The following is a 15422-nucleotide window of genomic DNA, read 5'->3' as shown; positions in this document are numbered from 1 at the left end:
TCTCAAATACAGGAAAATGGACAAACCACATTAGAAGAAATAAACAGAGAGCTATTGTGAATTCTAGTGCACTTCATAAGCTGATTAGTTACAACCATCCTTCCATTGTATCCCCTATCCTAAAAGTTTATAAAGCTAAAATCTTGCCCATTTTATCTTGTGGTGCAGAATTATGGGGCCACTTGAAAGCTCCCCCTTTGGAGCAGGCACAGAGTTACTTCTTAAGGAGGATCCTTGGAACAGAACAGAACTTGGGATCTGTTCAATACAAAGCGAGGTTTAGATAAAAGCATTTAACTACTGGCTAAAGATCTCCAAAATGGATTCTAGAAGATTCTCCAAACTCTGCTTAGAAGAGCAGCTAGTTATTGGGTGCCCTAATTTTGGGGTTTGTCAAGTTGGGTTTTTAGTATTGTTCCAGTTAGGCTTTTCTCCATCTTATTTTCTTTCAGCCAGGCACACAATTCAGGAATCCCTAAAACAAAGGATCTGGGACATCAGCGAGCAATCAGGCATAGCCTTGTTAGCTGGGTGTAAATCCCTTAACTGGTTAGCTAAAAATAAAACTATATTTGGCCTAGAAAATTATCTTGAGTTGCATTAACACAGAGCCAGAGAACAAGCCTTCACCAGAGCAAGATTTGAACAACTGAATTCAATGGTAAGAACAGGACGGTTTCAAAAAATACCTTATAATGAAAGAATACTGTATTTTTCGGCGTATAAGACAACCGGGTGTCTAAGATGACCCCCAACTTTTTAAGTAAAAATATAGAGTTTAGGATATACTCACCGTATAAAACTACCCCTCTCCCAGTAAAGTCTGCAACCGGCAGTGCGCGTGTGTGCGCAGGCTGCAAGAGGCCTCCGGAGGCCTCAGAAGCTGGCAGCTGCGTGCAGGCTGCAAGGGGCCTCCGGAGGCCTCAGAAGCCGGCAGCCATCCTTGCGTGTGCACACCGGCTTCAGAAGGCCTCCGGAGGCCTCAGAAGCCAGCAGCTTGCCTTGCTCACACGCGCCGGCTTCCAAAGGCCTCCAGAGGCCTCAAAAGCCAGCAGTAGCAGTAGCAGAACATGCCACAAACCGTCCTGGGCATAAAATACTGTTTGAAAACACTGAAATTCTGGACCATGCCAACCACTACCATGTCAGGATGCACAGGGAAGCCATTGAAATCCTCAAACATCTGGATAATTTCAACCAGAAAGAAGAAACCCTTAAAGTAAACAAAATTTGGCTACCAGTCCTGAAGAATAGCAACATGAGGACTCAGCAAATGCAAATGGGAAACCACTCAGAGTCAGGGGCTTTCCCAGCAGTCAATGATCACCAGTTAGCAGACACTACAGCGCGCCCGCGCCATATGCGGGCGCACCATACGCGGCCTTGAGCATATGTGCTCAAGCCGCAGGGCGCGCGCGGGGCGGAAGGGGCGGTGCGTCCCATTCAATTGAATGGGTGCGCGCGCCCATTGCGCCCCGCCTGCGCCACCGCACACGAGCCCCATTGTTTCCAATGGGGCTCGAGCATAGGCGGAATTCGCCTTACGCGGAGGGATCCAGAACGGATCCCCCGCGTAAGGCGAGGACGGACTGTAATCCTCTTTTGCATTAGCCTCCCAACCTGAGGCTTGCCATCATCCTGGAGAGAAGTGACCAGTGGGGTCCCACAGGGCTCTGCCCTGGAGCCAGTACTGTTCAAAATCTTTATCAATGACTTGGATGACAGAATTCAGGGATATAGCTAGGATTTTAGGAAGGGGGGGGTCCAGACCAAGTGCCACCATTATAATGGGGGTTGGGTGCAGCGGCGCAGCAGCACACACCATTCATTTTTCTAATGGAAGGGGGGTCCGGACCCCAAGAAGCCCCCCCCCTTGGCTACGTTACTGCAGAATTGGGGGCATGCTTATCAAATTTGCAGATGATACCAAATTACAAGGAATAGCTAATACTCCAGAAGACTTGATCAAAATTCAAAATGACCTGAATAGACTAGAAAGCTGGGCCACAGCTAACAAAATGAACTTCAACAGGGAGAAATGTAAGGTACTGCACTTAGGGCGGAAAAATGAAATGCACAGATATAGGATGGGGGACACCTGGCTTAAGGAGACAACATGTGAAAGGGATCTAGGAGTCCAAGTAGACCACAAGTTGAACATGAGTCAATAGTGTGATGCGGCAGCTAACAAGGCCAATGCGATTTTAGGCTGCATCACTAGAAGAATAGTGTTTAGATCAAGGGAAGTAATAGTGCCACTATATTCTACTCTGGTCAGGCCCCACCTGGAATATTGTGTCCAGTTCTGGACACCACAATTCAAAAAGGACATTGAGAAACTGGAGCGTGTCCAAAGGAGGGCGACTAAAATGGTGAAGGGTCTGGAAACCATGCCCTATGAGGAATGACTTAGGGAGCTGGGAATGTTTAGTCTGGAGAAGAGAAGGTTAAGAGGTGATATGATAGCCCTGTTTAAATATTTGAAGGGATGTCATATTGAGGAGAGAACAAGCTTGTTTTCTGCTGCTCCAGAGACTAGGACCCAGAGCAATGGATGCAAGCTCCAGGAAAAGAGATTTCACCTCAACATTAGGAGGAACTTCCTGACAGTAAGGGCTGTTCGACAGCGGAACACACTTCCTCAGAGTGTAGTGGAGTCTCCCTCCTTGGAGGTCTTCAAACAGAGGGTGGATGGCCATCTGTCAGGGATGCTTTGATTGTGATTTCCTGCATGGCAGGGGGTTGGGCTTGATGTCCCTTGCGGTCTCTTCCAACTCTATGATTCTATGATCAGCAACAGAACAATACACATGCAAATCACTCCTGCATTCCCAGGCTCAAACAGTATATATATACCCAACTTTTTCCAGGCATTCTCTGAAGATGCCAGTCACAGATGCTGGCAAAACGTCAGGAAGAAACTCTTCTAGATCATGGCCACATAGCCTGAAAAAAACACAGAAAACTATGGATGCCAGCCATGAAAGCCTTCGACTTCACATTAAACCTGTTGTTGTTAGAATAGTTGGCTGAATGTGCTGAGCTTTTTTCTAAATAAAATAAAAACAGCCATTCACTGATCATTTGGAGATACATCTCCACTTTTTTCCTGTGGATTCCATTGGATGCTCATCATTATTTGTCTGTTCTCTTTTTGATTGAGCTTAAATCTGATTTCAGTTTTTAAAATCATTTTAATTGCAGATACATTCAACATTCCACACCTGAAGAGTGTCCAGAATTACTACAGGTATGTCAGTATGCCGTGCTGAATTCAGAGGTCCAGAAGGCGTTTCAATTGTGTGATGAACAGAAAGATTCTGTTCAGACAAAGTATATATGTAATAGGAAAAGTATTTTTTAAAAAGTAGCTTAGCAAATAAGATTTAATCTTCATGGTTTCTGTGACTCTCACAAATGGGTTATCTGTACCTGAAGTTACTTTGGAACCTTCTAGATCTGAATCATAGAATCATAGAGTTGGAAGATACTACAAGGACCATCCAGTCCAACCCCCTGCTATGGAATCTTCTAGGGCAGTTATGCGGACATTTTGGCGGTAGCCTTGTCCACTCCCTGTGCACCTCAGCACCACAATTCCCTGGGATCATTATAGATGGGACTTATAGTATTGCAGTTAGGACTGGTATCCAACTCGTTGTTGGGGTTGCAACTACCATTGAAACTGGCATTGTGAGTCAGTACCAAATTCGTTCCCATCAGCTATGATTTTGGTTCCACTTACTTTTCCTCTGCAGCAGGTGACATGTGCTGGGCCCATAACCTGTTAGAAATCAGTGCAGTGTGATTTTGAGGGGATTTGGAAAAAAAATTATTGAGAAGGTATTGAGAAAAGAAGATGGAAGATTACCTCCACAAGATGAATTGAAATTCTGGATGGAATATAAGGATGAAAATGGCTCTGGGGATGGGGGCTACTGAGGTCAAATATAAAATAACTTGTTAATGTAATAGAATGTAGGAATATATTTATATATAGAAATATAATTTAAAAAAGAAATCAGTGCAGTCCAGCAGCACGCAAGATCTGAGTAAGGAGCAAAGACACCAATGGCTGAGAGAACAAACTAAATCAGGGGTAGGCAACCTTTTGGAGCCGGGGGCCGGGTTGCTGTCCCTCAGACAAGTTGGGGGGGCCGAAGCCGAGGGGTGGAGCTTCCACCCTCCGGGGGCGGGGCTGCATGCTGGGGGCGGAGCTTCCACCCTCCAGGGGTGGAGCCACCCTCCAGGGGCGGAGCCTCCACTGAAGACCCACAAGGAGGAGGAGGCGTGTGCCCGCCCTCTCCTCCTCGGTCCCTTTCTGGACAAACACCCCCAACCTGCATTCCAAAACACACACAACAGCACATTTGTGCATTTCACACTTTGGAAGGTGACACTCTCTCAGCTTCAGAAACAGTAGTTGCCTGCCTCTCAAGCTCACTCATCATCATCACCATCATCACACTATCATTGTCAAAGCAAGGGAGACTTGTTAGCATTAAAAGCACACAAAACACGCTTTGGAAGGTGACACTTTCTCAGCTTCAGAAACAGTAGTTGCATGAATCTCAAGCTCACTCATCATCATCACCATCATCACACTATCATTGTCAAAGCAAGGGAGACTTGTTAGCATTAAAAGCACACAAAACACACTTTGGAAGGTGACACTTTCTCAGCTTCAGAAACAGTAGTTGCATGGCTCTCAAGCTCACTCATCATCATCACCATCACTACGACCACCACTATCATTGTTACAGCAGACCTTTTAGCATTAAATGCACTGAAACTACACAGAAATGCACTGCTCCTCCTTCCTTCCTCCCCTTTCTTCCTCCTTCCTCCTCTTCTTTCTCCCTCCTCCTCTTCTTCCTCCCTGCTTCTCTTCCTCCTACTTCTTTCCTTCCTCCTCCTCCCTCCTTTTCCTCCTTCCTTCCTCCTCCTCCCTCCTCTTCCTCTTTCCTTCCTCCCTCCTCCTCCTCCTCCTCCCCCCCCCCCCGCGCCTTCCTTCCCTGCCTGGAGAGAGCCGGCCAGGGCCAAGGGAGACCTTGCTGCAGAGGGGCTCCTTGGCTCTGGCAGCCCTCCCGCCGGCGGGGAGAGCCGGCCAGGACCAAGGAGGCCTCGCTCCAGCGAAGCCTCCTTGGCTCTGGCAGCCCTCCCGCCGGCGGGGAGAGCCGGCCAGAGCCAAGGAGGCCTCGCTCCAGCGAAGCCTCCTTGGCTCTGGCAGCCCGCCCACCGGCGCCAGTGATGGCCCCAGCCTCACAGAGGCCCGCTGCCGCCGTCTGAGCCCAATTTGAGAGCTCCGGCGGCTGCAGCGGGCCTCCTGGAGGCCGAAGTCTCGCGCGACCTCTTCTGTGGTCGCGCGAGACTTCGCCCCTGGGCGCTGCCATTTTTTCGTCCAAAATGGCGGCGAAGTCTCGCGCGACCTCAGAAAAGGTCACGCGAGACTTCGCCGCCATTTTGGACGAAAAAATGGCAGCGTCCAGAGCGGCAAAAAGGTCGTGACCGCCGCCGGTGGTGGCGGCGGCGGCGGCAGCCGCAGTCGGGGGCCGCTCCAACGGCCTCCGCGGGCCGCATCCGGCCCGCGGGACGGAGGTTGCCGACCCCTGAACTAAATCTTTATTATAGGAACACTATTCTTAGATAAGGTTACTGAGAGAACTATTCTAATCTACCTACCTCTCCCAGACCATGCTAGCCCTCCTGATCAAATTCTTGAAACTGTTGGCAAAAACATTTCTGCCAACTGATGTGAGATGCAACCCATCCCTTGCCAGAAGTCCCCTTGCCAGAAGCAAATTGGAACATGCCCATAAAAGGAGAATGACAACCAAAATGTCTGGTCTTCATTCTGAGCAATAGTTTGCAGCCAGGGAACTGAGAGTTTAGGCAGGTTAGACACGTGGGGAGTGCGCAGGGATACTGCCAAAACACTTATATAACAGCACTGGAAGTTTCCTAACTATGCATTGCGCAGACACAGATAACTCATTTATGTGAGTTCACAAAGAATTAAAGTTACAGGTAAGGAACTTGTTTATCTAGGACTTAATCATCCCAGTTTTTGGCTTACCTATATTGCTTCTCCTTCCTTTCAGCTATTGCAACTACTATCTCTGCCTCACTTTTTTGTCTGAGGAGTTTATCACCCTGGGAAAAAAGATGGGAACATCCCATGATGCTCCTGTCTTTTTCCCCCAGAGTGATAAGCTCATTAGAGAAGGGGAAAGAGCATCAAATCATTGCATTAGACAGAGTAGTGTTGAGCTGAGCTTAAATATAGTTCCATTGCCTGCACTTTTACCATTAGAGAGATTCAAATAGAAATTATATGCATAAAATTGCCTTTCACATATTTCTTTGCTTCAGACATTTCTGGCCACAGTATTCCCTTATTTTTTTTGGCAGGAAATATTCTGCTTGGCAGAAGGAGGGCTCCTTTCATTACATCCATAGCACACCTTTTGGCAAATATTCTTTCATATGTGTGGATGCAACTCTTAGTCCAGGCCTCAAGAGACCCTACAATTTCTTTGGGATATTAAATATGGTAATGTAGAAAAAGAGTGTGTATTTTGGCCAGTAAAAATCTGAAACTGTGTGTTACATGATTCCAGTATAAAATCTAAACTGTGTGAAATCTTCATAGTAATAGATGAGTACTTTGCCTTATGAAATTGTCCATCGTTGATTTGTTTTCTTTCTATTTGCATCCTCTTGAAATCAACAAAATTTATCTTCTTTATATTGTTACATGCAATTCCCCAAATGGTAAGAGGTTTGCACAAACAGTGCTTTCCTTGGTTTAGTTTCCTTTGGAAGAGTTACAGTATTTCTGAATATTTGAATCAGTTTTATGTACACTTGTCCCTCCACATTTGTGGCTTGACTTTTGCGCCTTGATTATTCATGGATTTTATTAATATGTGATGTCTAGGAATATCTAGGTTCTCTAGTGCAACTCTGTGGTCAACTTTAACCAAAAGTCTCACTGAAGGACCTAGAGAGAGCACTCCATTAGGCATTTGTAGCTTCTCCAGTGCAATTCTGTGGTCAATGTCTGGCAGATGTTGACCATAGATTTGTACTGGAGGATCTAGAGATTCCTAGAGAGGTGTTCTCTCAGGTAAAAACATAGTGTTTTTGTTATTTGCCATTTTTCTACATTCATGGGGGTCCTTTGCCCCTAACCCCAGCGAAAGTGGAGTGACAAGGCTGATATTAGACAGGCTGATATTGGACAAGGCACCTATTCCAGAAAAGTACATATTTACTTGCTCAGGTCTATGGACTGGCTTCATTACATCCTGATGTTGCTAAGCTTATCATGGTTGTTTTCATATACAGATCTACATTCCATCAGCTGAAAGTGGGATGCGTATTCTGCCTGTCTTCTACTCTATGTTTGAATAATTGGGCATTGCTTGGCTATTGCAAATAATTAACAAAAGATACTTTTAGAGATGTATCCACACTACACAATTATAGTAATTTGGCACCACAGCCATGACTCTCCTGCAGAATCCTGGGATTTATAGTTTGGTGGGGTTGTGAGAATGTTGTACTGTACTCCTCTGAACTATAGCATAGAGTTCTCTGGCAAAGAATTCCGGGTTACTCATGAAACTACAAATCCCTGGATTCCATAGGCTAGAGCCATGGTACTATAAAGCACTATAATGGGATGGGGAATGGCTGACTACTGTTACTAGTCAAAAGGCATTGTGCAGCAATTCTATCTCTCTCTTCTTAATAGACATTTTCTAGGAATGAATTGTGGAAGAAACAGTTTTGTTCCATATTATGGTATTTCTGTAGGCTTGAACAATCTGTTACACTTAGAATCATAGAATCATAGAACTGGAAGAGACGGCAAGGGCCATCCAGTCCAACCCCCTGCCATGCAGGAAATCCAGATCAAAGCATCCTTGACAGATGGCCACCCAGCCTCCATTTGAAGACCTCCAAGGAGGGTGACTCCACTACACTCCTAGGAAGTGTGTTCCACTGTCAAACAGCCCTTACTGTCAGGAAGTTCCTTCTAATGTTGAGGTGGAATCTCTTTTCCTGCAGCTTGCATCCATTGCTCCGGGTCCTAGTCTCTGGAGCAGCAGAAAACAAGCTTGCTCCCTCCTCAATATGACATCCCTTCAATATATAGACTATATTACAATTTTACATAATGTATGGGTGCAAGTGCGCATTATTTATATGAACAATATACTGGAGGAACTGAGTTACTAGAGAAGATCCAGAGAGGAATGTACCTATGTAAAAACATGATCTTATTGGGATCATATTTTCTTTATGATAATCATACTTTTGTTCCATGATAGAACTAAATAGCATAAAGTATCCTTTGAATTTATCTGAAAGGTCAGCCCCAGTGCAGGGTTCCATGTGCTCTCTGGTATACACAAACCGAGTTTCTTTAAATTTAGACTTTAGAATTCTTACTGGAGAAAGCAATTCCATGTAAACAAGTATGCATTACAGTCGTCCCTTCCAATTTGTGAGGGATCCATTCCCGATACCCACCCACCCCATAAATTGGGAAAATCACCAATACTGGAGTCCCATTGATTACAATGAGGGCATGCAGCTGTGTGCCTCAGGCTCACAAACCATTATGTCCCTCCCTGCTTGCCATCCCTAAAAGACTGAGGGATCCGAACGGCAACACCACGAATCAGGAGAAAACTGTATTTTAAATTTAATTTTTTTTATTTCTTTAAAATACAGCATCTAGAAACACCTCTAGAAGCATTAAAATCAAATAGCAGTTCCATTAGCAGCAAGATCATCTCTGAACCACAGCCAGTGATTATTCCCAAATCCAGCCAAATCCTATACAAATGCATTTCAGCACTTTGCCTTCAATCTTACTATGGTGTTTCTTGCCCTGTTCCTTGTATTTTTAATCCCATGTGATGAACTCTTAACATGTCCTATATTGTGCAGCGTATGCCTATCAGATGTGAAGCACTTTTTTTTATTCAGTTGGTCTTATTTCTTACTAGAAGTGTTTTCAGGACTACACACTGTGGCCTGAAACCTGTTGGCAGTTCTTACTAAAATAGGCCCATAGAATTCAATTGTTTTATGATGAGTTAACACTTATGTAAAATCCTTTGATTCAGTAGGTCTCCTATAGTAGGGACTAGGAAAAGAACTGAGACCTATTTCTGACTGCATGCCTGATTATTCAGTTTTAGTGTTTTCATTTTTAGCCTACCTTTTTCATACGTTGGAAATTCCAAAAATTTGGAATGACCTACCGGAAGAGACCTACTGGATAACGTCTCTTGACGCCTTCAAAAAGGCGATTAAAACAGTCCTCTTCCGGCGGGCCTTCCCAGACTGACCTCTGATCAAGATAGAAGTATCTGCTTCCTTAATCAGCCCCATCTGTATTGCCTCTTGCACCTTAATCTGTTTTAATTGATAATGTTTTTATTTATATGGTTTTTATTGTTATAATTTTATATTTGTAGGAGGGAGGGTAGGGGGATGGGGGAATAAGGGAATGTTTTTGTTATTGCTTTTGTATAGTATTTGATTTTGCTGTTCCCCGCCTCGATCCTCAAAAGGGAGAGGTGGGATACAAATAATAATAATAATAATAATAATTATTATTATTATTATTATTATATTTTGGGCTAAAAGTGGGTTATAATGAAAAACAGAATAACAGTTGAGAACTGCTCAGGCTTCATATGCTAATATTTACATAGCACTTCAGTATATGGCTGTGAAGAAAGTATGTGAATACAATGTTCAGCTAAAGTATTGTATAACAAAAATGATACATCCAATATCATTCAAAATTATGTTTTAAAATGGCGGGTACAGTCGTCCCTCTGGATTCACGGGCATTCTGGACCCTCCCATGGATACCTAAATTCGTGAATACCCAAGTCCCATTGGCCCCAATGGTGGCGAATGCATGTAGCTTCACTGCCATTGGGGACAATGGGACAAGTCCTCCCTACCTACTCCCTTCCTCCCCTCCTAGGCTTCCCTGGGCTTAGCTTTGGAGGCAGAGGTTGGAGCCCCAGAGGCAGTGCCAGTGCAAGGGCTTGGGACTGAGGGTGGAGGCTCCAGACACTGTGCCAGCTCCTTCAGCTGACAGGGTTCCAGCCTTCACCTCCAAAGCCAAGCCGAGGGCAGAAGCTTCACAGGGGGAGAAGGCTTGAAGGACCGACCCTTCACCCCTTTCCAGGGCAGAGAGCTGCTTTGGAAGCTAGGCAGCTCTTAGTCCTGGAAAGGGGCAGGGCTGAGGCACACACTCTTCCTGGCTGCTCCCTCCATCCTGGGCTTTTTTCCTCTGAAGGGAATAAGCCGGGGAGGGAGGGAGGAGGAAGAGGTGGAGGAGTGCACATGGCAGTGGCCTTGACCTTGTGAATGATCAAAATCATGAGTGTCAAAGCCATGAATGGCAAGGGATGACTGTAGTTATTATCAGCTTGTGTGAGGATGTAGTTCAAGGTATAAATCCAGTGTAAGTGGTATTGATGTTCAACCAAGGACCTATGAAGAAACCTTTTGTCTCTTTTTAGATTGTGATCCTATATTGTTAAATCTTAGTGGGTAACATGCTACTAAAACTCTTGGAGTTAATCTTTTGTTTCAGAATAAAATGCAAGAGCTGTCTTCATTGGCTGCAGAAAGTCATGACAGCAACCACACCATCTGGTTTGGTCACTATCCCACCTCAGCAATCATCTCTCCTTCTCCAGGAATACGAATGGCAATGAGGTAATGTCTTTTTTCTCTCTGGTGAGAATTTTTTAACTTTTCACCTGTTGTTTTTAACTGTTAGCTGGCTACCAGTTGATATTTTTTTCTTTAAAATCACTAATAATAATTATGATATTTTCTTAGCTCTGCTACAGCTTATTTGTGTGGACACTTCCATACATTGGGTGGTCTGATGCCAGTTCTGCATACGCGTCACCACCATGGTACTTTAGAACTGGAACTTGGAGACTGGATGCATAATAGGAAGTAAGTACATTAGCAGTGGAAAAGTAGTATTAATTGTGGGTTTGAGTAGCTACAGTACCATTGTCATAGTAATGTGAAATTAATGTAAGCATAATTTTGTACTATAAAGTTTATTAATCATCTGGTTACATCAAAGAACACTGTACAAGCATGTTTATGAGAAGGAATTGGAGTATAAGTCTACAAAATCAGAGATCACATATTATAATGATGGATATTGTTCCAAGGTCCCAAGAGATCTTTTCATTCTCAGATAGACTGAAGAAGCAATCCACTGCACATGGGTTGTTTCCATATGCCAACCGCTCGAGGCTGGATAGAAAATTCTAAACTGTTATAACTATTGCCCTAAACTTCCAACTTCCCTCAGTGTAGACACACAAAAGACATCTTGGTGTCACAATAGTTTGCTGTATATAAATGTGTAGCAGATTCAACCATCCATGGCTTGAAATTATTTTTTTAAAAACAAATTCTAGAAAGCAAACACTGATTTTGTCATTTTATATAAGGGACAGTATTTTACTATGTATTTACATATCCATGGGGGAGAACTGAGTGTGGTCCTGAAACTAAACCTCAGCTGATACCAAGAACACACTGTATAAAACAAATCTACAATGTGATCACACTAGGAATATTACACATAGGTCTGGTTGATGGGAGAAGTACAGAAAGGAGCAATTAGAATGCTCAGAGGACTGGGACAATTCCTCTATAATTTCTTTACATCATTGGGACTTCTTTGTTTAAAAAAAAGATGAATAAGTCTGTGTGTAGTCAGTGTAATCATACTTACATGACCCCAAATGCTATTTATAGTATTCATCGCCATCAACTTCCATATCTAGTTTTTTAAAATATATATAACAATATAGTCCATGTCTGTGTGTACTTTTCCTTACACACAAACACACTTTATACAGATATTTTCTATTTTGCATTAATATACAAAATATGAGACATTTTCTCATCATCAGTCACAACTTAAGATAAACAAGAGTGTTCAGTTGCTTTAGATTTATGTTATACTAATGTCAGATTACACTTGTTCAATAAACAGCCTCAGTTGATCAGTTTTCTAGAGAACTAGAACAGTGCAGGTGTTTCATAAAATAGTGTACAATTTTTCTTATTTAGAACATTTCTAACAAAAAATTAATTATTTTAATTATGGAATATCAGGTACCGGATTCTTGCATTTGATCACGATCTCTTCAGCTTTGTTGATGTGACATTTGAAGAATGGCCTGTAGTTCTTATCACCAATCCCAAGCCGTTCCTTTATAGTAGCTCTTCTCATGAACCACTACAGAGAGTCCTTCATTCTACACACATCAGGTCTGTGCTTTGGATTCTTTAAGCTTTTTTTCAGATGTTCTGTTGTGCGCATGTGATTGAATGTTTACTTGTTTACATAATAATATTCTGTACAAATGCTTTTGAAATTGAATGTACAATACAGGAAATGTGATATTGATTCTTTAACCAGATCGTTGCTACATGTGTTGTAGCAACACATGTAATCTTTTTATTTTAAACTAATTGTTGAAAGAAACATAAAATTCTACAGTAAAGCAAATTTTTGTGTCTTATTCAAAGTCTGACCTTTTCTTTCCAAAGGCATCTTTGCTCGCCCCCCTGGTCAGAACTATCAGAAAATAAGCACCATGTTATGCTTCAAATGCCATTTATTTACACAGTCTTATATAAGGAAAATATTATAACTTTGATAGTGGTATCATTTTAATAAAACTCACGATGTACTAGTTTATTTCTTTTACCTAGAATTTTGGCCTTTTCTCCTTCTCCTATCAACCTTGTAAAGGTCAGTATTGATGGTGTTCATCTGGGAGATGCTATTCAGGTATCTGGACCTCTCTACGTACTGAAATGGGCCCCTCAGAATTACAGTCTAGGCTTTCATCAGATAAAAGTGACAGTTCAGGTGAGCTGTCTGTTGCTGTTTATCCTTTTATCATATGTTTCATAACCTTAATTGAAAAGTGTACTTTAAGAGCTGGAAAAAGTAGGTTAATCCCATGATCATTCAGTGAGTGACTTTGCACAAATAATGGAGCTCAAGAATTGTGTTGTGCAGATATGAGGAGGCTTAGGTCTAATCCAGAATTCCAAACAGTTATATATATATATTTGGACTATAACTAATCAATCCCCCAGCCTACATGGCTAGTGACCATACTGGCTGGGCGACTCTGGGACCTTTAGTCTAAAAAATGTAACTATTTCAGGCTCTAGTCCAATGTTTCCCAAACTTTATCCCTCCAGATATTTTGTACTTCATCTCCCATAGTTCTTTACTATTGTCCAAGCTTCTGGGAACTGAAATCCAAAACTGGAGTACCAAAGTTTGGGAACCACTGCTCTAGTCTAATGACTGAGATCACCAGAACAGATTCAGCTCTCATCCAAAAATGTCTTTGCATCAGGGCTACTCTGAAGAGACCCAGGCAAGTTATGCCATCCTTATTGCTCCCCCCCCCACTCCCAGCAACCTTATAAGGTAGAGGCACAATTATGTAGTGTAGCAGTGGGGACCCACATGAGTGGTGGAAACTAGTGCTAAAAGTGAAATTTGCTAGTAGTAACACTGCCAGGAGCAGCAATGGAAGCCATCATTGAGAGTGGCAGTAACTTCTGCCAGCACCACCTAACATTATATTATATTATATTATATTACATTATATTATATTATATATTTTCTACATCACCTTTCTCCCAGAAAGGGTCCCAAGGTAGCTCACAAACAAAAGCAAGCATTATTTTCAAACAGAATGCCTCTGGATCCCACATAGCCTCACAGTGGCACTACATCAGAGCAGAGCCCGAGCCCAGAACTATTGTGAGAAAAGATGATGGCACTTTCAACCCTAAGACTCAGTGTTCTACTCAGTGTAAAGGCATTAAAATAATTCAACAAGCTGAGCTGGTGTCAATTTCGGGAACCCTTGAAATACTTTGCTCTCAGCATTTCCCTAAGGATGTCAAGTGCTGGTGTTGGGCCCGTTTCATATATATCCTTGGCTTCATTCCAGCAGTATAAAACAATCAGTAACTTTTCATATATGGCAACCATTAACTTGTATTTTTGCACTTGGGGACACTTGCAATGAGAGTAAACCTACCCTTCATCCTAACTTGGATGACCAAGCCTTTGCTGATGGGGATCCCAGGATAGCTAAATCTGCCTTTCATTGTGATAATGGATTATTATAATTACTTAGCTGAGATACTTACTCTTTGTACTCCCATGTTTAGGATGCCAGTGATAGAAGCACTACTCAGCTTCATACATTTGCTATGGAAGAAAACCTCTCTCTCAAATTTGGCCTTTTTGCTTCTTGGATTCTTCTTACTGACCACTATATATGGGTGAGTATTCCCAGTAAAGATGGAGGAACAGCATACTTTATACAGAAACCTCTTAAAACATTTTACGTTTTTATGAAGCTTTTGTTGTTGTTTTTGGGGAGTTCATACTGTAGGTTGACTGAATATACAAGCATTTGCTTCTGTTTTTTTTAAAAAAAAAAACACTTTTACGTTGTTCAGCTTTATAAAAACGATCAGTAATCAGTCCAAGAACTATAAATGGAGGTTACATTATCTGAAAGTAAATAATAGTGTATAGTACCAATTATGAGTTATAACTTGTTTTAGATTTGATTATTATACAGTTGCTGTTGTGTGCCTTTAAGCTGTTTTTGACTTATGGCAAAGCTAAGGCAACTCTGTCTCAGTTTTTTTTAGCAAGGTTTGTTTAGAGAGGGTTTTCTTTTGCCTTGGTCTAAGGCTGAGAGAGTGTGGCTTGCCCATGTTCACCCAGTGGGTTTCCAAGTCTGAGTGGGGATTCAGACTCTGATCTCCAGAGTAACAGTCTAAAGTTCAAACCACTACACCACATTGACTCTCTGTTATATAATAAAGAAATATGAATGTTAAGTTTTTAAGTCATCTGTGAATTCAAACAACTGGGGATTCCTGTGCCTGCACTGAGCATATTTGTAACCTTCTAGAATAGCTAGGCAGATTTTTTGGCAGTAATTCCACCCACCCTCAGCTATGCCCTCACTGCTGACACTCATTTACCTCAGTTCCTTTTCGTGTCAGCAGCATCAAGGAAACATGTTGGTGTATTTTCTCTTCAGTTTTTAATGGTTTGTTTATTGAGCACTTTTCTCTCTAAATGTTCAGCTCATTCAGAGTTTTCTCATTCTGATTATGATTCAGCTTACTATGGCTTTTTTTGTGTGTCCTTCTGGTTTGGAAAATGTTCAGCTTTCACTTTGACTCCATGGTGTCACCAGGGGGTGCAGACCACACCCAATGACACCCTAAGCAGGGGTGACACCTACCTTTTGGCAGGAATGGGCTGTAGCATTTATCTGCTT

The 15422-nt window shown here is 42.5% G+C and overlaps 1 protein-coding gene across 2 annotated transcripts in view; it reads left to right on the top strand.

Annotated features, from left to right (window-relative positions):
• Nucleotides 1–15422, top strand: part of TMEM62 (transmembrane protein 62) — a 37915-nt gene that overhangs the window by 6271 nt on the left and 16222 nt on the right. For both annotated transcript variants that reach the window (XM_089521853.1, XM_089521852.1), the window contains exons 4-10: nt 3205–3250; nt 6412–6553; nt 10637–10761; nt 10888–11010; nt 12196–12351; nt 12799–12958; nt 14290–14403. In XM_089521853.1, coding sequence (XP_089377979.1) covers nt 3205–3250; nt 6412–6553; nt 10637–10761; nt 10888–11010; nt 12196–12351; nt 12799–12958; nt 14290–14403 — 866 coding nt within the window. The remainder of the gene's footprint in view (nt 1–3204; nt 3251–6411; nt 6554–10636; nt 10762–10887; nt 11011–12195; nt 12352–12798; nt 12959–14289; nt 14404–15422) is intronic.

Source organism: Sceloporus occidentalis, unplaced genomic scaffold, assembly GCF_023333645.1.
Source record: "Sceloporus occidentalis isolate IW3139 unplaced genomic scaffold, rSceOcc1.0.p SCAF_4, whole genome shotgun sequence".
Taxonomy (NCBI): domain Eukaryota; kingdom Metazoa; phylum Chordata; class Lepidosauria; order Squamata; family Phrynosomatidae; genus Sceloporus; species Sceloporus occidentalis.
This window is presented reverse-complemented; position numbering and strand designations above follow the sequence as displayed.